This window comes from Cyrtonyx montezumae, unplaced genomic scaffold, assembly GCF_038088225.1.
Source record: "Cyrtonyx montezumae isolate F1298 unplaced genomic scaffold, pur_monq_1.0 scaffold_22, whole genome shotgun sequence".
Lineage (NCBI taxonomy): Eukaryota > Metazoa > Chordata > Aves > Galliformes > Odontophoridae > Cyrtonyx > Cyrtonyx montezumae.
Window position 1 is genome coordinate 4,178,742 of NW_027071959.1, and position 20,517 is coordinate 4,199,258.

Sequence of the window (20,517 nt, forward strand, 5' to 3'; positions counted from 1 at the left end):
CCACAGTCTGCAGCACTCGTATCCAGGAGGAAAGGCTTTAAGGCAGCGCGATCAGTTCCTTTCAGTGAAGGTTTAATTGGTAGAACGGTTCAGGCGGTCAGGATGCACCTCCTGAAGCTCCCGTGTCCGCACTCTGCAGGCTGAACCATCTCCTTCTGTGGGCCAGCAGCCCACGGCCACGATCTGCAGACAGAGGCTCCTGCTGGGAGCTGCGATCACATTTCAGGCTGCACAGCACTGCCAGGCACAGAGCACAGCTGCGGCAGCGTGTGGAGGGCATCCAGCCGTGCTCCCGCTCCCTGGAAGGCAAGCAGGCCACTTCCACCGAGAGATCCTGCTCTCTGCTCCCAGGGAAACAGATCGTGCCTGGAGGCGAGCTCCTGGCATCACCCCTGTAGCAGGTTCCTGGCCACAATCATCCGCATCACCTCGTTGGTACCTGCAGTGGGGTCAAGGGTGCAAAAGACAGTTAAGAGATGGTCCTATTCTGCACCAGGGGCAGACCAAGTTCTTCCCTGATCTGCAGTCTACAGTACAGAAAATCTCACCCTGGGGGAAGCATTTGAGGTGGCATTTCTGAGGTATCAGGCTGAAATACAACTACAAAGTGCTAACACGTTGCTCAGGAACACTAGTATATCTTTTTATTTAGCCACTGCCATGGCACCAAGCACTGAGCTGCACAGGATCTATATCTACAGCTGACTTCACTGCTTTGCTATGTGACACATACACAAAGCACAGGAAAGCTTACAATCCCTACAAGGTGCCTTGGTTTTACGTGAACGGCCCTCAAAGAAGGGAAAATTAAAAGGCAAGGAAGTCAAACTGAGCTTAGAAAAGGCAGCTGTGCCCTGACACTGGCAGAGAAACAGTGCCAAAAATGGGAACTGCTGGGCAGAGTCAGTGTGTGTCTGTGGGAACAACAGGATAAAACTGGATGCAGGCACCACTAACATGACACATCTCCCCCTGCTGAAAGACCCTTCAAGTACATGGAAACTTCTCCAGAGAGTCGGGAGATTTTACACACAGAGCTCTTGGTCAGGGGATGCACGCACGTGGTAACCAGGGACAGTTCAAGCTCAAGGCAAAACTAGCTTCTGAAACCCTAGAATCAGTCACGTGGCAAGGCCTGGAAGGCCTATTCTTTCTTGGTACACACACAAATCCCTGCTAGTAACAGTGTCCTTTACCTTCCAGGATCTGGTGGACTCTGATGTCTCGCACAAACTGCTGCACCGCATAATCCTTCAGGTAGCCATAGCCCCCGTGCATCTGCAGAGCCTGGTTACAGATCTAAGAAGACAGCATTGCTGCTGAAGTGACTTGCATGGTGTTGTGGACAAGACTGTGACAGAAGCTTGATAAGAACCCGTGAACCTGGGCTTGTTTCTTTTTTTCTAGTCACCTAATCTCATCTCTTAGCAGTGTGGAGTGACAGCAAGGAGCTTTCAGTTCCCACCAGAGCTGCTCTCAGTGCTATCATGTCATCTAAGTGCTGCTTCACATTAACGGTGCATTTACGTGAACAATACAGCATATAAGCAACCAAGACAGGCTTCACTTAACAAAGGGTTTTGCTGCTTTTCCATGACGCTATTGATGGAAAAGATCCCCACCTAGCGGCCAGTCAGCCGAGGAACTTGTTCAAGGCTTTGATTTCTATTGAAATGGGACTCTGTATCATCATCTATCAATTTGAGACTGGTATGACACCAATCTAAGAAGTGTCATAGCACAGATTTCATTTTTATTTATTCTTTTCTCTTCTTGCTTTCTCTTTTCAGGGACATTTTGTGATAGTGATTGATTTCTGAGTAATCTAGGAGACCACTTACTAGTTAGCAGCATCTAACGTGCATTTCCCTTTGAAAATGCTCTGCTGCCTATCCTGTGTCCTTGCTTGGTCTTCTAGAGTTGTGTAGAAAGACCTGGAAGCCAGGAGACCTGAACTGCAAATCCTGCAGCCTCCACAGGCTGCAGAATTCCATCCCATAATACATCCTGGTCCTGAAACAAGGCTTCTGGCTCCATGAACACGCTCGGGTCTGAGTGCCCACAGCGTCAAACCTCTTCCTGAGATGCTGAGTGCTGAGAGGGCTCACCGAGATTCCACCGAGCTTTCAGTAACCTACCTCGAAGCATTCATCAGTAGCAAACAGCTTGGCCATGGAGCACAGCACGGCTGCATCTTCCTGTCCCTCCTGCAGAGCCCGAGCAGCATTGCGGACCATGAGCCGTGCTGCCACCAGGCGCGTCGCCATCTCCGCCAGCCTGAACTGCAGGTACTGCCAGCGGGCACCAGAGGGAAACACGAGGTCAGCCCTGTGCCCTGAACCACGTCCCCACCATCTGCAGGCAGCTCTCATGCCTGACGTGCTTTCTTGCTATGAAAAAACACGTTCCTGACTTTGATCTCTGATCTCCCTTCAGATTTACCTTTGACACACTGCAAACTACTCCCTCTAGCTGTTTGTTCAGCCAGAATCAGACAAAGAACAGCTTACAGAGTGCAAGTCTGCTAGAGAGTTTACCTGGTTGCTTGCTAGGGGTTCCCCAAACTGTTTGCGAACAGTGAGATGTTCCTGAGCCAGGAGAACACAGGCATGAGCAGCTCCTAACGAGCAGGAAGCTGGTGAGAGAAAATGAGAATACAGAGTGAACATGAAGCTAATGCAGGCAGTCAGTAACGTGAGCTCGTCCTTCTCTCTGGTCTCTCTGCTGTCTTTCTTACCAATGTTTATCCTGCCTCCATTCAGTCCCTTCATGGCAATGTTGAAGCCCTGCCCTTCAGCTCCCAGCCTGTTGCCAACAGGAACGACACAGTCCTCAAAAATCACGGCCCGAGTCGGCTGGGAGTTCCACCCCACCTGGAAGAAAGAAGAAAAAAAAAGAGTACTTTCCAAACTGCTTGTGGAGCAGCACACATCCATCTCAGAGCAGAGAAATGCCCAGCTTGCTCTCGTTGCCAAGCTGCTGCAAAAGCACCTCAGAGCCTGTGGTTTGGTGTCAGTGTGCTGAGCTAGAAACTGGAGTGCACGTATCTGAGCAGGGCATTTCTGAGATTAAAACCCTTAATTTTGCAAAGTGAACATTACTGTGCAAACTCCACCAAAATTGGACGTGGCTTGGAAAAAACAGCCTAGGCTGATTCTGGTCCCATTCAACAAAAGAATCCTGGTGCTTTGCAGATGAGCTCATCTCTGTCCTGCACATCCCTCCAGTACACAGGAAATAAAAAGCAAGGCTCTCACCTTCTTCTCTTTCTTGCCAAAGCTGAGACCTGGTGTCCCCTTCTCCAGCACCACGCAGGAGATGCCCTTGGGACCTGGGCCTCCTGTGCGACACATGACCACGTACACATCCGTGTCACCTCCTCCACTGATGAAAGCCTGCAGAAAGGCACAAGAGGAAAGGGTTGGCAACTGTAGGCTAACTCAGGGCCTGCAGCAACAGCTGGGGTACAAAGAGGGAGGGGTGAAGTGGAGGCACTCCACTGTCAGGGGAGGCATTTAGGGACCCAACTGCGCTAAGTTCTGGTGGATGCCCTGCAGAGGATGTCACACCGTGGGGAACAGAGGCAGTAGGAAATGAAAAGGATGGTGAGACACAGGACCCTTCGTGCATGCAGTGCCATCCAGCAGCTTTATGAGGAGCAAAGAGGTACCTTGGAGCCATTCAGGACATAGGTGTCCCCTTTCCTCTTAGCTGAGGTCAGCAGGGAAGCCGCATCACTTCCACTTCCTATATGGGAGGTAAGGGAGCAGCCAATGAAGCAGGAGATCTCTGAAGGCAGAGCCTTTAAGCTGTCCTGGGAATCAGACCCAAAACCACTCGGGTGTGTACCACGAGTATTCACCAACCATGGACTGCCCCTTCTGAACTCCTGGTGATTGCACAAGAGAATGTGAAAAGAAACATTCCACCTCTGGCTCCATTCCACATGATTCACATCCAGGAAAACCACACTACGAGTGAGGGAAAGGAGAAGATTTTGTTTGAAAACGCTCACCTGGCTCAGTGAGGCAGTAAGAAGCAAATCTTTCCATGCTGCAGAGCGACGGGCAGAACCTGTGCCTCTGTTCCTCACTGCCAAAGGTGTCAATCATCCATGCACACATGCTGGAGCAGGAGAGAAGGAGCAGCATTCATACAAGCACATTCCTGACTCAACAGAACAAAGCTCTGCAAAAGCACTGAGGTTTGAAAGCTTATTGTTCCACCTCTGCTGCAGTTCATCTCAAAGAGCCCCCTCCCCTTCACCTGCCCCACGCACACTGAAAGGGAACAAAATTACACAGCACACAAGCTGGAAGGACATCACCTTCCATTCACACCAGACTTGCTGCCTTGTGGAACAGCACGTTCCCATTTAACAGGCTCAGTGTTCCCCTGAGCATCAAGCTCTACTGTGCACCGTGAGCCCTTCCCTGAACATGTCTGTACAAGCAGGATAGGGCCCTGGTATCAGCTGTCACAGAACAGCCAAAGCAGAAAAGGCTTTTTCCAGACAGGTTGCTACTATCTATAGGCAGCTTAAATGGATGAGCAGGAAACAAAACCCTGAACTTAATCCCATCTTGCATGGCACAAAGCTAAAATTACTCCTTGGCAGCATCTTGGGTTTTGTAGCCTGTTTGTTTACTGCAGCCAAGGGATCCTTGCAGTGATGTGCCTATCCACACTCCCAAGCTTCAGTGAGCACCAGGAGTGCTGTCTCTGGATGCAGAGCCCACAGAACAACTGTTCTTCAGCCAGGCCGACTCACTTGTGGATGCTCATATAAGCAGTGGTGCTGGTGCACCCTGTTGATAAGGCTTCAAAGATGATGGAGGTATCGAGACGTGACAATCCAGAGCCACCCACATCGGGTTTCACATAGATGCCACCAAACCCCAGCTGGGCTGCCTTCCGCATTGCTTCCACTGGGAATATTTCCTATTGGGACAGAGACATCAGAAGTGAGTGTCCGTGAGTTCTGGTGCACCACGCCTACCAAGTTCAGTCCCAAACTCCTGCACTGCTTAATTGCACTGGTTAGAAGATAAGCAGATAGCTGGACAGACACACACCATCTAGGGGTGTAAATTGAAGCTTCTGGATGGTTGGGTTTCCTGCTTAGGAAGGCTTTAAGGGAACTGCTGATGGGCTCCCACAAGCAGCAGCTTCAGATAAATGCCTACTGCTGTCATCACAGCCCTGAGAAGTTATTATGGGGACCCCTGCAGTGGGACCCAGGGGTAACAATGTCTGGAGGGGGGGGGACGGACAGTGAGCAGTACAACCCTCCTGAGGCAGCTGTACCTTCTCATCCCACTCAGCCATGTGTGGAGCCATCTCTTTGGCAGCAAAATCAAGGGCCACTTTTTGGAATTCCTTCTGCTCCGCCGTCAGACCTGCAGATGCTAGAAAGCCAGGAAGAGATCACATCAGTCAGCACTCCTGCTCTCCACTACAAAAGCCCATTTCTCTGCTCCCTGGAGCTGCTGGGACCTGTGCTGGGCGAGGGCTTTCTTATAGCAAAAACCCAGGGCTGCACACATCTCTGCTCAGCACTGTGCTGTGGGGCTGGGACCACAGCATCCTGCCAGGCCTGTGCTGCAGCAGTACAAGGGAACACCTGTGCCAGAAAGTGAGCAAATAAAGAACCTCTTTGGAAACAGCATCTGTATGGAGACAGCATGAAGTTACCTGGTGTAGGGAACCTGCTTCGGCAGGGGGGTTGGACTCGATGATCTCTTGAGGTCCCTTCCAACCCCTATGATTTTATGACTCTATGATAAAGCCGTAGCTACGTTCTGGCTCGGAAAACTGGGGGCCTTCAGGAGACCACGGGCTCAGCCAACAGGGACAAGAAGACGACCTCACCTGCAGACAGCATCCTTACGAGCAGGTGCAAAGCCGGAGCACGCCTTCCCCACAAACCTCACGCAGATCTCGTGATGCTCCCCGCTTCACTCTCAGCTCTAAAGCACAGAGGTGGCGGGGACATCACTGCCACCATCACCGCCGCCCCCCAGCAGCCCCGCGGGGCACGCAGCATCTCTCCACCCCCCCCAGCCCCCCCGATCCCTGGCGCTGCCTTACGGTCGATGCAGGACGCGATCCCGCGGCTCCGTAGGATCTGCGCGGCCGCGGTGCGGAGCGGAGCGGCCCTCCACGCCATGGCGGTGCGGGAGGCGGTGCGGGAGGCGGAGCCGCGGCGGCCGTCGGGAGCTGTAGTCCCCGGTGCGGGGCCGCCCGCATTGGCCGCGGGCGGGAGGAGAAGCTCCGGGGCGATGCCTTTTTTGCATAACGGTTCCAGACTTCCGACTCCGATGGGGCGGGGGACGACGCCGCGTTTCCTCCGCCCGCGGTGGAGCTCTGGGGAAGGGCGAGCATCCTTCGCACGGGGCGAGGCGGACGGAGCTGGTGAGGGGGGGGAGCGGAGGACGGGGCTGGGGGGGGGAAACGCTGGGAACGCTGGGGGAAAAGTTGGTGTCTAGCAGGAGGGGACCCGCTCAGAGCCGGGTAACTTCGGCTTGTGGTTGTCTGGGGTTGGAGCTGTTTGCGTGCAGGGAGCCCTGCGCCGGGCACGCTGAGCCGGGATCCTCCGGGGGCAGGCTGGACGGAGCCCCGGAGACACGCTGCTTTCGCTTTCCCGAAAGCACGGCTCCTCTTACGCGGCAGAAAACGGCCATGCTGAGGCCGAGAGCCTTGCGGGACATCCCTCCGACAGCTGCTCCGCCGTGGAGAAACGCAGCCCTCCTGCCCACGTCCATCAGAGCGCAGCTCCAGGGCAGCCTGCCTGCAGCCCCAGGGGTGTGGTCCTCAACCAGTGCCAGGACTCGCACTGATAGAGGAAATGGCTGAACTCGAGGAAGGAAACGTACTCCCCACTTACTGCACAGCTTTTCCATTCTCTCAGCTATCCCAACTTGTTTTGTTTTGGTTTTTTTTCAGCTTGCCTGAATAAGCAGTCACCAGTCCTCTTTTGCTCAGCAGGTGCTTCTCAGCGAAGACAACTCAGAGACCAGAGATGCCTTGGCCGAGCAGAAAGAGAGACAAAGGAGCAGTAGCAGGTCTGTGCCATGTCCTGACTATTCTAGCATCTCTTACACGAGGTTCTAGGCTACAGCCATCCTAACCGTCATGTCTTTCAAGCCATGTGTCTTTGAGACAGCATTTCCTCTGCAAAAGTGGGCTGAGCATCCATGTGTGACTGAGACAAGTCTGGTAGAAAGGGACAGTGGTGTATTCTCAGCACAAGACAGTTAAGAAACGTGACTCATTTATTAAGAGCTTTCAGATCCTGCATGCTAGAGCCAGTCAGTCAAAGCGTGCCCAGTTCAGTGGCACAGAGATGATGTGCTACCATATTCAAAGCACACGAAAACAAATTCAAAGCCTTGTACTCAAAGCAGCGTCATCTGATGCTCAAGGCATAAAATGAGAAAATTAAACAGTTGTGCTACTCATCTGTTGAATAGGCTCCAGCAGATGACCACCTTCATTCTCTTTAATAACTGCTTTTTCTTTCCTTCCTGGTTTCTTTTAAGATAAAAAGGAGCCTGATGCTAAAATCGCCAAGACTGAGGAGGAGACTGAAGATATAGAGGAAGAGGAGAAGTCCACGAAACCTCCAGCTGGGAGCTCCAAGTCAGGATGGAAGAACTGGAAAAAGGCAAAAGAATCTGATTCTGGCGGAGAGGAAAGCAAGATAACATATTGCCACTGGCTTCTGAAATCAGAGCCAGAGAGCAGGCTCGAGAAGGGAGTGGATGTGAAAGTAAGCACTGACAGCCATTGCAGTGTTCTTATTCAGCAGTCAACAAAGTACAGAAGCAGTTTCACTCCTAACCAGAGCGTGAGCACCAGAGTGCTGAATTACAGCATCAAACAATTCAGACTATTTGCAATATCAACGCTATGGAGTCTTTAGTACTTCTTTAAAAGTGCTTGTCTTCCTGAAAATAGGACAAGATAATTCTGTTCTCCTTAAGGATGACAACACTGGGGTTTGCTACTTAAAGAGGAAATCAGGGCCTCGGGATGCTTAGCTGTAGGTAGTAGGGACATCAGCTATTTCAGACTCTGCTTTTACACTACGTACAGCATTCCTACTTCATGAAGGTTTTTCTTCAAGCCCTATGGGGACAAAAGCATGCTTTTGTGAAGTCTGAACTGTAACTGAAGGAGCTACAAATGTTTAGGCAAAACACAGACCATAAGGTAATAAAGATCAAACCACCTCCTGGCCTTAACCTGTGTTCATTCCATTTGGCAGTTCAGCATTGAAGACTTGAAGGCTCAGCCCAATCAGACAACCTTCTGGGAGGGAGTAAGAAACTACCAGGTGAGAAGCAGATGTCAAAGACTGAGTCACTGAAATACCACTAGAAAAACGTTCTCCCTCTTCACAGATGACTTGTCTCCTTTGCCTGAAGTATTTTCTTCTGATGTAGTCTGCCTGCTTTGACAGCTGTATTCTGCCAGGAGTCAAAACTGCTTAATTATCTCTATATTAAAAGTAGATGCAAGCTGGGTAACATTCTCTTAAATCGTCCAGTTTTTCTTTAGCTGTCTCTAACAGCTTCTATTTCCCTTGACACCTTTGAGCAAGACTGTGCTCAGCCAAATACTGTGCCTTGTCAGTGCACAGCTGTCTGCTCTGTTCCAGCACTCCTGTGCAAAGGAAATCTACGTGCCTTTCCTCTGCCTAACACAGTCTGCTCAGCTGCCTGTTTGCTGACAGCTAACTTCAGTCTCTTGCTATCCCCAGATGAAGGTGGCTGAGCTGCTACATCCCCTCAAGCTTTCTTATCAAGATCTTGCTCTTCACCTTTCTTTTTATTTCATTTCATTGCAACGTAAAACATCTGTATGACCAACGTAGGAGAGCTTGTATGAACAGTGCTGAAGCACATACCTCTCTCCTGCTGTTAGGTCTCATTTCTAGCTGTTAAGAGTTCCACATCAGTTGCTCAAAGTGCCTCATTTTCATCTGACAGGCAAGGAACTTCCTGAGAGCCATGAAACTGGGGCAGCAGGCATTCTTCTATCACAGTAACTGCAAGGAGCCTGGCATTGTTGGCATTGTCAAGGTGAGTTCCTCATTCTGTGTTTCGGGGGGGAAGTAATCAGTGGGTTATCAAACAGCTTGTTAGCCTTATTTCTGTTTCACAACCAGAGGAGTGCAAAAGAAGTCTCTAATCAGAGCAGCAAATGGGCCTAGGGTATCTGTGCTCACTGAGCATCTCTGGCATGTTTCCCCAGAGAAATGAAACCGTACCACTGTTACCTTGCTGTCATTTCAGAGCATCTCCAGCCAAGCGAAACACTGCTCTGCACTCATTGGTTCTGATTAATATCTGATTCACTAAACTCTACTGTGCTGACTCTGCAAGGCAGTAGTGTAAAGCCTAGGGCACAGAAAAGCTTTTTCATTAAGAACTGTACCCAGTTTTCCTGTTACGTGTGCTCCTTGACATTGCTCTCCAAAGAGATTTTGATGCTTCATTGACAGCCATACTGTTCTGCAGTGCTTCCAGACAAGGAATCTAAAGGAAAGAAATACATCTGTTAGAATGGATTTCAGAGGAAGCAAGGCTCACTTTTGCACCATTATTATTCCTCTTCTGTCTAGGCACAGTTTTCTGAAAGGCATTTCATACCCTTTGCTGATAACATCTTTTAGCTCACAGCAGCTTGTCTCACATTTATCTCCCATTGTGTTTCAGATTGTAAAGGAAGCATACCCTGATCACACACAGTTTGATCAGAAGGATCCTCATTATGATTCCACCAGCAGAAAAGAGAACCCCAAGTGGTCCATGGTAACGTAGTAAACTAAATACAATTGTTTTAAGCACAATGTTTGATCCCAGTGCACTTAGGAGCTCCTTACACTGCATATCCCTACCCTACCTTCCTTTTTCTCCATCAGGAGAAAACCCAATCCTGATTGTTTTCTCTACTCTTTTGTTACTTCCACAACAAAATGCATCTCCCTAAATTTTCAGATCTTCCCTTGCATGGAGGTCAGTTCTGCATCCATTGCACAATTCTGGGTCAGGAAGGAGAACAAACATCTTCAAACACTACTCTTTTTAGTCTGTAGCAATGAAAGCTATAGTTTTGATTCATACAGGCTGGCTATATAACCTGTAGTTTCATTTTGTATTCTCTGTGACCACATAAATGTTTTTAGTGCACGGTGCTAAGATTGCTGGAAACAGCATCTTAGCATCTGAGCATCTGAGATTTCCAGCCTTCAGCAAGAAAAAGCTTCTGTACCACTACAGGATTCTGTGCATTAGTCATTTGATTTAAAATCCTTATTTCCCCAAAGAACTTATGTGTTATGTGGATGCCAAATCCTTCTTCAACCGTGCTCCTTTGCTGCTCATCACCTGCCAGGTGGATGTCCAGTTTGTGCGGATGACAAAACGTTTCATCCCCCTTTCTGAGATCAAGACTCACCACCTGGCACACAAAGCAGATGGAGGGCCCCTGAAGAACATGATGCTCTTCTCAAGGCAACGTCTTTCCATCCAACCACTGACACAAGGTAAAAGCCTTCTCCTCCTTTGGTCTTTGAGAGGCAGCCTTCACCCAGACCACTTGGAAGCTCCACTTACAACTCTTTCTTCCTTACCTTTCCAATACAGAGGAATTTGATTTCGTCTTGAGCCTGGAAGAGGAAAAGCCACATTAAGAAACTGACAGCAGCACAGCTTCTGCCCAGCCCCTTGATGCCTCCTCCTCAACCAGCATAATTCTCAAGTTTACTTACTCAACCACAGCAAGGAGAACAAGCCTGCAAATGATTTGAAGCTTTACGTCCCCTACTCCAACACTGTTAGGTTGGTTGATTTTTTTTTTTTGCTTATTTTTAAATAAAGCCTTTTAGAATCAATTGCAACTACTCAACTTTTAGCAGTGGTAATGTTCTGCCGTCTTGCTCTTGAAAGAAGCATCCTCGAAGATGTTTACTGGAGGATGCAGTCTGCAGAGGGACCTTTTCCTGCAGAAAGATGTCACTATGCTTCTGTCTAGAGCAAGAACATTTCAGTGTGTGTACACACCTAACCTAACTGCTGCCAAGCAGATCTCAGTTACCTTCCTGCAGGCCACAGGAGAGAGAAATTAGCCTGCTAACTTTTAGGCTACGTGTGTCTTCCATCACCACGGCTACCAACAGTGACATAGGTCCTAAAGAAAGACCATATCAAAGAAAAATGTCTGAATACCATAAAAAAAAACCCCAAACCAACACCACTGCCCCAACCCAGGCGGTACAAATCATATCAGACAAACTCATGCACAGCATTTGACAGCCAAGGCTGGCTCTTTTTAATTGGAGAGACAAAAAAAAACAAAGAAAAAAAACAAGTTTTAAAATACAGCCATTGAAAAGACGACGAATTAAGAAACATGTAAACACAGCAGAGGCTTAATTACAAGTTGCACTGCTTGGTTTAGTACTCGCCCACTCCCCCCTTCCGGATGCTGCCTAGGAGAGAGGGAACGACCCAAGAAATGGGCAGAACCACCCAGCTCAGGGGAACACACAGTGTCTGCTCCTCACCGTGCTAACCAAGTGCTTTCCCACAGTACCTCGTCCTGCAGTGACCGTATGCTTCCACTTATCTGCTCAGCACATCTGCTCCACCCCAGACAAACAGGGCCTAGTGGGCAACAGGTTAAACAGTCCTTAGATTAAGTAAAAGTGGGGATCATTTCTAAATTCTGATTCTGCAGCTAGGGACAAAGGGGAGAGAGGCACAAAGTGGGGAAAAAACAACAAACAGAACAACAAAAAGCCATATAGACTCATGCATTTTTCTTCATCCCTGCCCATGGAAGGCAAGTTGGAACAAGATGATCTTTAAGGTCTCTTCCAACCCAAGCCATTCTGTGATTCATTCTAAGGAAGCCCTCTACAAGTGATGAAGAGCTGATTAATTGAAATCTCCTTACAGTGCATTATCTTGTCAGACTGTACTGATGCCGTTCAGACAGTAAACAAACCACTCCTGGAATGCAAAGACATCCTCATCCATGGGGTTTCTTTAATACTGCATGGCCTACAATCAAAAGGAAAAGTTCTAAGTAGGAGGGGAGCTGAGGGCAAGCAGAGGGTGGTTGGGGTGCTGCTGTGCTCAGCTTAGCTGTGGAAAGATAGTCTGCTATCCCCTGAGGCTCCCTGCAGGAGCTCCACTTGTCTCTCAAAGATCGTGTATTGCCACAGCACAGGTGGTTCCCCCTTCAAAGAGGGGGAGTAGAAGTGAGTGTCAAAGCAACATCCAGATTGCTTTGCCATGTGAGGCCTGCAGACGTGGCTGCCCCTTGCTCTGGCACAAGGAGGCAGTTGTCTCAGCTTTTGTTTCAGCCTGAGGAACACACAGCTCCAGCCCACAGCACACACTTCCCACGTAAAGAGGAGCAAGTCACATCTTTGCTATTACAGAGAGAAACATGGTGTGACACGAGCATTCAGCACAGATGAGTTCATTAGTGTCCTCTACAACAGAGCAAGACTGCCCAGCTCTACTAAAAAACCACAACCTTACACGTGGTGAGTAAAAGATAACTTACTTTGGCAAGCAGAAAACACACTGATCACTGAAATACAGTAGCTGTCTTATTACATAAAAAGCTCCCCTTCCCACCCTGACCCCATTCCCTCCACCAGCATCATTCAACTAAACAAAGCAGAAGATGCCTCCATTTCCCAGCTGCAGATGGCTGTTCTACATTCAGCTGTAGGACAGAGGCAGAGATTTGTTCCATGATCAAAAAGAAGCTGGACAAATCCATAGTGAGCCACAAGCTTGCAGGGAAACTCAGACAAATCCCACCTGATGCAGCTCCTGTCCCAGCACCTTGTGCAGGCTTGTGTCTCCATCTGCTAGGAGGTGTAACCACCTGCTTCTCTGAAGGGCACCTATACAGGATGGATATTCTCCAAACTCAATCAAATCTACAAAGCCATTTCTAATTTGTAACGGAGGAGTGATTCCATTCTGGGAATGTTCTCATGATTCTACTTAGCTGAAGACTAAAAGCAGCTTATTTTAGAATTAAAAGAGAAATAAAGAACAAAACAACTGCATTCAGGTTCTCAGTTCAAGGCACACCCTCAGACCTCACTGGTGACTTCAGCTCAGGCCTCAAGAATGTCTCCCTGGAATTTGAGGACTCTACCATCCTTCCAGCTGCTGCTTGGCTTCTTCTAGCCTCACGCATCAGCCACGAGCTCCTTGAACAACTGCATCCTCTTTCTGGCATTACCAATCCTCATCCTGCAGGCATGAGAGAGCAAACAACACAACACACGTTTCTGTACTGCTCTCTGCCCTGCTGCAAAGCCTGCTCTGTCACAAGGCATGAAGCAGGGCAACATGTGCAGTATAAACTCCCTCCCGTAGTATTTTTCACATCCCAATACCATGCTCCAGATCTCCCAAGGTTGGTCTGCCCCTCTGCAGCAGCAGCTGGGACCTGGCTGAGCACAGCAACCAGAGGCTGAACCTCAGGGGCAATGCTCAGAAGGCACTGCTCTCAGCCAGCAGCCTTCCTGCTCTGCCTTCTTGCCCACCCAGCAGCACTGCTTGCTCCCCCCGACCCTCACTGCACTGCCCAACCTGTGCCACCTCTCCATTCCATGTCCTCCTGGATTCCCATGCCTCCCTCCAACCAACCACCCCAGCTCCCCCTGACACAGCACAGCAGCCAGGAGCTCCCACAAGGACACAAGAGCCATCCTGCTGCCCATGCTCTGTGGCACCAACTGACTCATCCACATTATATAACTGCTTGTGACAAAGAATCCGCCACCAACACCAAGAGGAAGAGGAGGCAGTGAGGGGATAACGTGAAGCTGTAAGCTGCACCTCAGTCTCCAACTCCTTCCGACTCGATGCCGTGTCATTTTCCCTTGTGAAGATTTCAGAAAGGCAAGAAAAATATCCATCCCACGCAGTCCCAAAGCAACCTCCACACCGCTGAGCCTCAGCAGCACATCTGGCCTTCACTTGCTCTCTCCCTGCCCTGATCCACACCAAATGGATCTTGGGTCAAAGAGGAGATCAGGCAGCTCCACAGCCTCAAAGCAGCCGACCCCAGAGGAATGTAGTGATTGGGAAGCACTGGGGTACCTTCAGCTCTGCACCACCAGTGCTCCGCCTCGCCTTGCCCTCCCAGCCCCTTCCCAACCCTGCTAGTCCTTTGAAGAAAGGAATTGAGTCAAAAACGGATTTTTTTTTTCAATGAAGTCTCTGAAGTGTTTCTTTTCTTCCTCCTCGCTGCTGTCCCCACTGGCTCCACAGCAGCCCTCCTCTGCGTGGCCTCTCACTGCCGGCCGTTGTTCTCTGCAGGCTGGCTGGGGGTCTTGGCCTCCGTGTGTGAGGATGTCCCCTCAAACCGCTGGGAGGCGATGGCTGCTTGGTGGGACATGCTCTTCCTCACTATGTCTCCTTTCCGCCAAAGCACCACCTCCTGCAGCAACACATCCAGCAGCAGGGCTTGTCAGTGCTTGTGAGACCTGCCCCCAGCCCCACCCAAACGCTGAACCAAGCTGCCCAGCACAGCTCGCACCCAGTGGGAACTTGCCCACGCTGGCACCTTCCACTCACAATGCTGCCTTCCTGAAAATCTGGGCAGAGCACTCCCCCCCCCCAACAGGATCTGGGCACAGAGGTGAACCTAGTGGATGTTTAGGGCAGCTCTGTCCCACTGCCACTGGCAACTACATCATAATCAATCAAGTGAAGTGCTTGGACAAGAGAGTGGAGAAGTACTACGGGCTGGGCAGCTTCTACATGCATCCCCAGCATCACACACACCTGACCCATGTGGACCATCTCTTCTAGGCCTTCTCTGCATGCTCTAAGCAGTCTAGTCCTTACAGATACCTCTTAAAGAATGTGACCCTCCCCCTGGGAATCCAGCAGGTCAGCAGTGACAGTCCATGGGTCCAAGAGGACCAAAGAGCTGTTTCTCACCTGCTGTTTGAAGTAGCGTCTCTCTTCCTCATCAATCAGCACCAAGTTGAGGTAATAACGCACTGAGAACTTCTTATTGATGTCCCTCATTGTTGGAGTCAGCTCGTAGCCAGCCAGAAAGAGTCTGATGGGAATGGACTCCCCTGCAAAGAGCACAAAACTGTCAGCGCAGGCAGGATGTCATCCTGGAAACACAAACCAGGGGAGTGCCAGCAAAACCACATTTCAGGAGGGCACATCAAACACAGTGGGACCAAGATGAATAAAAGACCTCAAGTTCCTCCAAAAAGGAAGATCCTGCTACTGGCAGCTGCTATTTCAACCCAACTTTAACAGTGCAGGACTCGTTTGTGACCTGCATCAAGACAGCACTGCAGGAAAAAGACCAAGTGGCATTTTCTCTGGCAGGCAATGCTAGGTAATGGAACTGGAAAACAAGTGGCACAGGAGGCTGGCACTGAACTACAACACTTTTATCACCTGCACAAACAGCCATGAGCTCACTGGTAACACAGGATTCAGCTGAAAATTCTGCAGGATTCATATTCCCACCCTTAAAGACTTCAGGAGAGGAATTTCAAAGGCATCATCTGCTTTCTCACCTCTCACAGGTGCACCATCCATGATCTCATATTTAGCTATTGTGTCATTCTCGTGATACACGTTGGGTCCTGTCCCTGTTGTTTCTCTCTTGATGATATCTATCTCCATGTGTTTGATCTTGATCCGCACTAGCAAGAAGTAGATCTTACCAACAATCACATCTTTTAAATGATACCTAACATACGAAGGAAGAAAGCACCACAGTCAATGCTGCAGAGCAGATCAGGATACCCAAGAGCTCACAAGTCACAGGTACCATCTTCAGATTCCCCACCACCACTGGCTGCTCTTGAGACACTTACTTGGACTTGTTATACTCAAACTCAATGTGCAGGCAATCCTCAATCCCCACCTCCATCTTAATGGAGGAGTTGAGCTCTGGGTAGGTACTAAGAGTGTGCACAACTATGTCCATCTCCTTCACCACATCGTTCAGTCTGCGGCTGACAGTCGCTCGGAGGAAATACCTGCAAGGAAAGCCCCCGTCCTGTTAGTGTTGCACAGGCAGCAATGGAGATGAAGCAGGGAGGGGCTGAATGGACTGCACTGTGCTATCCAAACAGGCTTACTGGTACCCTGGCTTCTGGAGCAGCCAACAGCTCACGGTGCCAAAGCCAAAAGGGAATTCTCAAATGGAACAACAAGCTTGTCTAAGCTCTCGTGCATTTGTGAGCCTGAATTAACACATTATCATTTTGGGGATCAGAACAAGAGCTCGCAGAGCACAGATGGAGAACCAGTGTCCTTTTGCAAGAGGTAAGATCACACCGGTCTGCAATGGCTGCAGACTCCACTCTGCAGATCTCACAATTTCCCAACGCACCCTCTGAAGCCAGTGACTGGATATGAACTCAACTGGAGTGCCTAAATGTGAAATACACCTTACAACACACGAACAAGATACCAGCAAGGCATCTGTTTGCATACAGAGCACAATTAAAGTCAACAAGAGTGATTACACGATGGTGAAAATGTCCCTGCTGGGGACTAAAGCAAACAATTTCTTTTGTTTTTTAAATTACCCAGTAAATTGGAAAATATTTGGTAGATTCAGAAGGGGCTGATTTCTCTTGTCACTTAAATGGGGCCAAACAGGTTCTTTTGAGCCTGACACATGCTTATAAAAGCCCACAGAGACAGCCTTTTGCAATTTCATTTGGAGTCACATTATACACTTAGGAGGATGTTCTGAAGGGGATGCTGCACCCCAGTATCACTACGGTAAGCATCAGTAGTTGCACACTGCACAGAACCAAGAACAGGGGTGAACAAAGGGAGGACACTCACCTCAACTTCACGTTCTGCCCCGTGTAGGACTCGTAAGGTTTTTCCACGTGTGTGAATTCAAAGTCAAATATCTGTGATTGAGTGAATTCCCCAGGGCGGGCCAAGTCCTTCACCAGAGACACAAACTCATGGTGGTTTCCTCGGTCATAGTAGAGCTCTGGGAAGAAGCAAGTCCAGGTTAAGGAGTGATATTCAGACCTGTGTGACACAGTAAGATTTCACAGCTACAAGCCACGCTCCTGTCCAGATCAGCACCACTGCCCAGAGAACGTGCTGGGGGAGCCTGTGGCTCTAACACACTGCACTTGTTCCCCTCTCTCCATGTAGGCCAGAACTTGAGCGTGTGCCACCACTGTGGCTGAGACAGCCAGGTCCTCGTGCATGGCAGGCCACAGAGCCAGTAAAGCAAGCTGCTGCTTCTGCACAATTAGTGGTTTGCTCACTCTACCAGTCAGCAGAGCTGCACACGTTAACGGATGCCTGAACTGAATGCAGTTTCAAGGTATCATTCAAACCAGAACAGCAACGAGCTCAGGACAGAAGGCCAACAAGCACTCAGCAGCCCATGCCATCCGCTCCCATCATTCCCTACACAGCCTTATACTCAAGGCCAAAGGCACTGGCAATGTAAGGAGAGGAAAAATACGGCTGCTTCTATGAAACAGCAGTGACAGAGCAAAAACGGAGTGCCAGGAGGCTTCCAGCTGGTGCTGCTTTGGTAACAAGGAGCTGAAGCGGTCCTGATTCACACCAGAGAATAACAACAGTGCAGATCCTCACTGATTCTGCACTAATGCAGTGCTCAGTGCATGGCAACCAAACATGTGTGTCCATCAGCCCCAAATAACAGGGAAACATCCACGAGGGAAGCACATTCACCTCTGGGAGTGCTGCTTGAACCAGCTCAACTCCTGTGGGCACACTGCTGCAGTTCACCCCATAAACTCCTTACGTTACATCAGGCTGCAGGCTCCTCCTTTAACGCCAGCAACTCCTTCTACACTTAATAAACTCTTCTCTCCCAAGTGTATGGGAACTGTCGAATCACGGCCTGAACCACTGACTGGTCACCTGAGGTGAGCACCGAGCCAGCCACAGGGCCACAGCTAAAGGTGATATACCTGTGTGATTGGAAGGGGTAGAGCCTGGCTGCACCTCTCCCAAACCCCATTGAAGGGCTGACCACCACCAGGGAAAGATCTCTTCTTGGAGATCCCTCCCACGTGGAGTCCACAGCAAGCCTTTATCATCCTAAAGATGAGCCATCTGCTTTTGCTAATCATTTGTGTACCATCTATATAGACCTACTTAAATATACCATCTTCTATACTATTTTTTTTGAGAACCATCCTTGGGGATTATTTACCTTACCCCAAGTCAGAGCAACAGCAACTTAAACTCTGCAATTTGCATTTGCAGCTGTGTATTACAAATCACCACAATGAAATCTGCCCTTCCTTCAAGACCATCAAGTCCAACCACAGACAGGTATGAGCTGTGATTTCAGTTTTTGGAGCTGAAAGGTTTAAAAGGACACAATAATTGCAGGTGAACCAAAATCTTAAGTGGGTTCTGTGCTCACAGTCTGCACTCCAGCACTCAGCCTGGAACCACAGTGCTCCCTGTGACACATCACTTCCCCACATCTCAACCTCCTGAGCTGGTAACTTGGCTTACATGCATGCTGACCTTGTGGGAGCGAGGAGTCTGAGCAGAAGGAGAGCTGCTCTGAGATGGAAAGCATGCAGGGGATACCAGATCCACACCTTAACCAGCACAGAGGACAGAACCAAAGGACATCGCAGCTCTGAGCACACACTGCCTGGGTAATGTGTATGAATTCAAGGGTGTTGTTCAAAATATACAGCTCAAGCATCCCCCAAACTGGGGAAGAAGAGGTGGCCAAGGCAGCACAGAGGAGACACGGTGGAGCAGGAAGTCCATGCCTCATTTCCACTGAGGATCACAACGAAGCAGGAAGTCTCCAGCTCCCTCTGAGCAACAGGCTCACCTACACCCCAGCATTCACAAGCTCTCTCATTCTATCCTTCCCTTTGGAAAGAAAGGGCAAGCATTATGCAGACAAAACAAGGAAAAAAAATAAGCAAAGTATATCTAACCTGAGTGGGAACATCCCCACTTCCACTTCCTGCACTGTGGGCAGGGACACAGCTTGTCTTTTAGGGTTAAACCTGAGCACAGAGGGCCGCAGATGTACTGCATCACACAGGCACAGCTCAGTTTGTGCATCAGCACACAGCAGTCACGTCGTGAGCCACGTTTCAAAGTTACTCTGGCTGCAGGTCTCAGCCACGGCCGTGCAACGCTGCAATCGCCATCGGATGGAGGAGTGGGTGTGGCAACCTCTTCCAACCGAGCAGGAAATGCTTACATCCAAGTCTGGTGCATGCACAGAGAGCTGCAAGCTGCCAGCAACAAAAAGTCACTGGCCTATCTGTGCCAGGATGCTCAGCTGTGCAAAGCAGAGCTGGGGATGGACACTGTATTCACAGCCTGTAGGGCTCAGGAAGGCTGAGCTGCAGCACTTCCATGCACGTGGAGCAAGGGGGAGAAGGCACAGTCAGTGATGTGAATGCACATGCAAAAAACCACCTCGTTTGCCATCCTCTGCTGCTTCCCACTCCGTGTGGGCCCATGGAGACCAACGGGCACGCAGCAACACGAGCAGACATCGAGCCACACAATAACCAAATGCAGCCAGCCTGGAGAATGCACACCAGGAGCAAAGCCACGACCCCATGGGATGGAGCGGGTTTCGTGTACGACCTTCAGCGTGTACATATCACGGGGTTTGCATCAGTGACTGAAGCACAAGGGAGGAAATGGGACAAGGGAACGATGACCTGGAAAAGGCCTGGGGCTGTGCGTGAGCACGGTGCCGTGAGCTGCGCGTGCAGTGCTGTGAGCTGTGTGAGCACGGTGTTACACAGGCGGATGCGGGGATGCCCTAACCCTAGGGACCCTAACCCCATCACCGCCGCCCCTCGCAGCCCCCGCTCTCACCGATCTGCCCGATGAACTCCACTTTGATGCCCTGGTGCTCCAGCCGCCGGTTGGGGTGCTTTAGGGTGAGGATGACCCGGCCGGACACGGTCTCCCCGTCGTAGAAGAGGAAGTATTTCTCCTTCTTGCCCTCCTCCGTCTTGTGCTCCACCCGCCGCCGGCTCTCGGCGTCGCTCAGCACCAGCTCCACCTCCGCGCTCTGCCCGAACCCGAAGAAGCTCATGGTACCGGCGGGGGCGGCACCGCGGACAGAGCCCCGCGGGGACGGGAACGCGGAGGGGCCGACGGCGGCCGGGAGCCCGCGGGCAACGGGCGCTCACCGCCGGGGCGGAGGGGCCGCAATGCGGCACGGCGGCCCGGCGGGGCGGGGAGCTGAGGGCCGGCTCCTCTGCGGCGAGCCCAGGGCGGGCGGGCGCGGCCCCACAGCTCCCCACGCGTGACCGCCGTCCCCGCCTCGCAGCGCACGGCACCGGCCCGGTTCGTGCACCGCGCATGCGCCGCCCGCTCGGGGCCGGGATCGCGGCGCGCTCCCCGCCCGCTCCCTCCGTGCGCAGGCGCCGCGCGGCCCCGTGACGCCGACCTTCCGGCGTGCGCACCGCGCGTGCGCGCGGAC

At 50.7% G+C, this 20,517-nt stretch overlaps 3 protein-coding genes across 3 annotated transcripts; 1 reads left to right on the forward strand and 2 right to left on the reverse strand.

Annotated features, from left to right (window-relative positions):
- Positions 1-328: 328 nt before the first annotated feature.
- Positions 329-6,385, reverse strand: ACAD8 (acyl-CoA dehydrogenase family member 8). Its single transcript, XM_065738514.1, is given in 12 exon segments — positions 329-439; positions 1,197-1,299; positions 2,139-2,291; positions 2,538-2,635; positions 2,738-2,873; positions 3,258-3,395; positions 3,671-3,747; positions 4,016-4,125; positions 4,772-4,941; positions 5,308-5,408; positions 6,091-6,262; positions 6,265-6,385. Coding segments are annotated over 12 exon segments (1,431 nt in total). The 5' UTR covers position 6,385; the 3' UTR covers positions 329-386.
- Positions 6,386-6,409: 24 nt separating this feature from the next.
- THYN1 (thymocyte nuclear protein 1) lies at positions 6,410-11,376 on the forward strand. Its single transcript, XM_065738517.1, has 8 exons — positions 6,410-6,414; positions 6,988-7,064; positions 7,542-7,771; positions 8,270-8,338; positions 8,994-9,086; positions 9,723-9,818; positions 10,402-10,552; positions 10,653-11,376. The coding sequence occupies exons 2-8, from the start codon at positions 7,022-7,024 to the stop codon at positions 10,697-10,699; spliced, it is 729 nt and encodes a 242-aa protein (XP_065594589.1). The 5' UTR covers positions 6,410-6,414; positions 6,988-7,021; the 3' UTR covers positions 10,700-11,376.
- Positions 11,377-13,900: 2,524 nt separating this feature from the next.
- Positions 13,901-20,340, reverse strand: VPS26B (VPS26 retromer complex component B). Its single transcript, XM_065738524.1, has 6 exons — positions 19,905-20,340; positions 16,881-17,037; positions 15,896-16,060; positions 15,593-15,768; positions 14,991-15,133; positions 13,901-14,484 (listed from the first exon to the last, which is right to left on the reverse strand). Exons 1-6 carry the CDS (start codon positions 20,125-20,127, stop codon positions 14,338-14,340), a joined length of 1,011 nt encoding a protein of 336 aa, XP_065594596.1. The 5' UTR covers positions 20,128-20,340; the 3' UTR covers positions 13,901-14,337.
- Between the last annotated feature and the right edge of the window lie 177 nt (positions 20,341-20,517).